This window comes from Nicotiana tabacum, chromosome 14, assembly GCF_000715075.1.
Source record: "Nicotiana tabacum cultivar K326 chromosome 14, ASM71507v2, whole genome shotgun sequence".
Taxonomy (NCBI): domain Eukaryota; kingdom Viridiplantae; phylum Streptophyta; class Magnoliopsida; order Solanales; family Solanaceae; genus Nicotiana; species Nicotiana tabacum.
Genome location: NC_134093.1, coordinates 79,305,640 through 79,309,997, shown reverse-complemented (window position 1 = coordinate 79,309,997; position 4,358 = coordinate 79,305,640). Strand labels below are relative to the sequence as shown.

The 4,358-nt window shown below is 36.8% G+C and overlaps 1 protein-coding gene across 2 annotated transcripts; it reads right to left on the bottom strand.

Moving 5' to 3' along the window:
- Nucleotides 1–517: 517 nt before the first annotated feature.
- Nucleotides 518–3,226, bottom strand: LOC107791572 (putative pectate lyase P59). 2 transcript variants are annotated; one of them, XM_016613660.2, is made up of 4 exons: nt 2,819–3,226; nt 2,396–2,713; nt 1,732–2,323; nt 518–965 (listed from the first exon to the last, which is right to left on the bottom strand). In XM_016613660.2, the coding sequence occupies exons 1-4, from the start codon at nt 3,016–3,018 to the stop codon at nt 738–740; spliced, it is 1,338 nt and encodes a 445-aa protein (XP_016469146.2). In that variant the 5' UTR covers nt 3,019–3,226; the 3' UTR covers nt 518–737. The 2 variants fall into 2 exon arrangements, with proteins under 2 accessions (XP_016469146.2, XP_016469147.2); XM_016613661.2 differs by having other exon boundaries at nt 2,396–2,710; nt 2,819–3,160.
- Nucleotides 3,227–4,358: the final 1,132 nt, after the last annotated feature.

Genomic DNA, 4,358 nt, shown 5'->3' with positions numbered 1-4,358 from the left:
TAGTGAAACTTGCTTTAATAACTTTCAACAATGAAATTTGTCAGGAGTGACTTGCGAATTCAAATTGATGATGAATTTTTAGACGGTTCAAAATGTGAATAGTCTTAGCGAAATTTCTAGGTTCGGTACTAGTTATGGACCCGTCCAATACATGCTGTTTTTCATTCCACATCAAAGGAGCCATCCGTATTTAAAGGGGGTGGAGGGCACCACATATTAAGGTAGCATATTCAGTTGCCCCTACAATCGCTAAATTTTCAAACACATTTTCTTTTTTTTAATGTGTGTGTGGTCGGATTGTTATTTCTTTTTTACCATAAATGGCCAGAGGCTGAAAGGAATATACACCAGACCATTAGAATAATATTACTATATTTTATTCTTTTTGGTTCACAAACATGGCGGGTAATACTAAGTAAATTTGGCTGAGACACTGGGAAAAATAAAAAAAATCTTGCAAATACCATTTATTAGCGAACCAAAACATCGACTACAAAACTGCAAATGGCACAACAGATACACAAAAAGGGTAATCAATATTTATAGGTCATTTAGTAATTTACAAAAAATCTCAATATAGATACACACATACAAAAAAAGGTAGCGTTCCTCCGACTTCACCGTGGTTGGAAAAATCTGTAGACATGTTTAATATCCAGTTGCCGTCGGTCGATGCCAAGATTTTCCGTCTTAATAAGATGTTTAGAACATTGTTTTTCTTTTTTTTTTCCTTATTATTAACAAGCCTTTCCTTTTTTGCAGCCAAGTGCACCTGCAAATCTAGTTATCCAAGTGACTTCTTCAGCTGGGGCAGCTGATATTCCGTCATAAAGCTCTTTGTGTTTCTTGGACCAATCTGGATCACCAGATTCAATGAAGTATGCACCATTCATGAATAGATTTCCCTCTGATCTCCATGTCCAGTGCTTCCACACTTCTTCTGGGTTGTACTCCCTCTTTGTTACCTATATGTACACATTCATAATTGAAATTAACTTCATAGTGTATAATTTGCTTATACCATCACGTTAACAGATTATAACTTACAATAACCTATAGGATCAGTAACTATCTATAGTTTCTAATTTAGTAAACTTGATAGTATAGTAAATAAGCTACAATAGCCGATTAAAAATACACTGATACTCCTTTTCAGTAGATAAGATTAGGATAAAAGGGCTTAGAAGAAAGGGCCTGCGTGTGCAAAAGCTAGAGAAGCTCTTTTCCTCAATATAGGTGATTTCCCTTTCGTTGTTCTTGCTCGAGTGCAGTGACTCACATGCTAAGCCCAGGAGCTAGCGGCTTCTTACTTAGGTAAATCCATCTCCTTCCTTTTTTTAGACAACCCCGGTAAAGGCTAAAGATCGACTTCATTGTAGTAAGTGTATCTTCATACGCCATTATCACCTTTCTCATACTTTATCACTTTTGGATTTACTTTTAAGCGGGTGAAATCAGCTTTTAAACTCTTTGTAGTTTTTTTTTTTAGTATTTGGTAGAGTTAAAAAGTGCTTAACATGAGTTTAAACTTGCTTAAAATAAGCCAAAAGCAATAAGTTGGGCAAACCCAACTTATTTGTTTTTTGGCCGAAAAAATACTTTTTTTAAGCCAATCCAAACGGGCTCTATAAGCTATAATTATGCTTATATCCTTCTTAATTACAAATCTGAAAGATATTTTTTAAAGAAAAACAAAAAGCAAACAAAAGAAAGTGTAGTGTTTGATTTTACCTGTTTCTTGAAGATGTCAGGAGGGGCAATAAAACGATTACCCTGGGTAATGATAGTGGGATGCATGCTACCACCAATGGCATACATATTCCAGTGAGTATAGTCATTGTTAACAACATGAATATATCCCCATCGGCACCTTGGCATTCTCTGCACCAATCTCTTTCCAAAATGATTGAAAGCTAATGTGATTTGCATAACTTGATCTATTGAAGAACTGTCACTTGCACCAAACAACATGACCTCATTATGATCAGTGAAATGTCCATTGGATATAGTGATAGCAGTGGATCCTTCCACAGCGTCTATGATTCCATCATAGCATTTCTTCATAGAGACATGATCAATCCATATATTGGACGCACCAAAAATAGAAATTCCATCTCCATCACTAACGGTACGTATGCCAATATGGTCCACTGCATCACGAACCATCCCACCACTTCCTTCGACAATGTCATGAATATGGAGTCCGTGGATGATCACGTTCTTGATGTACTGGAGGGTAATGCCAGCACCTTTAGCAATATGAACGTTAGCCCCACGAGCATCGATAGTCTTGTCACTCTGCATTATCAGCTCCTGGTGTAACCTGGAGGCGATGAGATGAAAATGGGTAAATTTACGAACAAATTAGAAGAAACATTGAATTGCAAACACCTACCTGATGGTCATACTTCTTTCGAATATGATCCACAATGGCTCCTTTTGGATAACGGCATAACGAAGAGTTCCAGGTTTTGGTTCAGCATAATCGTCTGAATTGTCGGTGACGATGTAGATTTCGCCATCCTTCCCACCGGTGGCCTTGGATCCAAAGCCCATTGCACAATCTGCTAGCCTTTTCCTATTGTCAGCCCAATTAGGGTCACATCTCCAGCACCTATCAATTGGATTTGTGACCATGCAAGGTCCTTTGTACTTTTTCGTCCCTAGACCCCTCCTTGTGCTATTATTGCTAACTGTCACTTCCTTCATACTACTGCGCGCATTATATTGTAACTCATCATTTTTCTTTTCAAAGATTATAAACGCCGGAACAAAATAAAAGTAAATTCTGAATTCGTTTCAGAGAAAATTAACTTACTCGCGAACTTTCTGGTTAAATGCAAGGGTGACATTTTCAGGGTTGGGCTCATAAATCTGACGGGCGTATTCTCTAGCTTCTTCGGCTCTCCTCCGCCACACCTCGTCGAAGTCACCAATGTGAGCCATTAGGCACGGTATTATTGTAGCAAAAATGATAAATAGAAAGAAGAACGAATACATTAACTTAGGTCCTCCCATCTCTGTTCTTCTTTTCTATAAATTTTTTTTATATATCTTTGATATAATTTTTTTTTTTTTTGCCTTCCAGTTGTTGTTACGATGGTCTGGGGTCGAACCCTTAACTCTATAGGGGTTCGGGCCCTTTATTGACCGGCCGCACCAACAAGAAGTTTTTCTTTTTAGCTTAGGGGCTCGGTCTCTAAGAGACAACAACGATGAAATGTCCGTTTTTCTACTTTTCAAGTGTTGTTTAAATACTAATACTTGTGATTAACACCAAACATAGAATTTCGAAACTTGCGCACATCCATTTCTTTCTAAAGTAAATCACCATCACAAGTTCATTCCTCATTTTGTCACATTGCCTTTGGTCTAAAGGCTTTGAGGATATTTCGCCAAAGTTGAACTAGTCAAAATATAAATTAAAAAAGGGGTCAAATTTTGAATACATGTATACCCAAGTTGTCTCTTCTAGCATCAAGGTTTTATTGGCTAATTATCAAGAAGATTACCACTGAAGCACCTTGGAGGCATGCAAAATTTTATTGGTTTAAATTCATAAAATTATTTGGATTGTACTTTAAATTCAAAGTATATTAGTCCAAATAAACATTATGGACTAATATAATTGAATTAATTACTTAATTCCAATAAATATTGATTGGGCTAGCCCATTTAGTTAGGCTACAAAATGATGAGTCCATTTAGGCCCAAAATGCCATCTTCCTAGAGGTCCAGTTTGGTGCCACGTGTCAAATGGCGTTGCACGCCAAGTCAAACGGGAAAAGCTAATAGGATCATGCCACATGTCAAAATGACAAGGCATGCCAAGTCAAACTAAAACACCAATAAAACCGCACCACATGTGCAAGTGACATGTTCTGGCCTATCAAATGCGGACTTGTCACTCTTCAATCTGATTGGTCGGAAAGAGTTTGTTGTCATCACAATTCTTCCCTTCTACAACTATAAATAGGGGTCTTCATAACTCAGAAAAGATACCAGAAGTTATAACAGGAAGCAAGAGGGAGCTCATGGATCAAACGCTGCAGATTTCTCTAAAAGCTACAAGCATTCAAGTGTTTTAAGGATTAAAATATCAAGACGAAGATTCAAGAACAAGCTGCAAGCCCTTGGATTAAAATACGTCAACATCAAGATAAAGTCTCAAGCACTTGGATTAAAATAAAATAAAATTCAAGATTAAGCTCGAAGGCTCTTTTATTTACTATTGAAAAGTAGAATCAGAGAATTTATAGAGATTGTACACTCATATTGTTTGAAATAAAATACTATGATTGCTGCGATATTTTTCGGTCTCAATTTTATTTTCTTGACGCAATTTATTGTCTACAAAT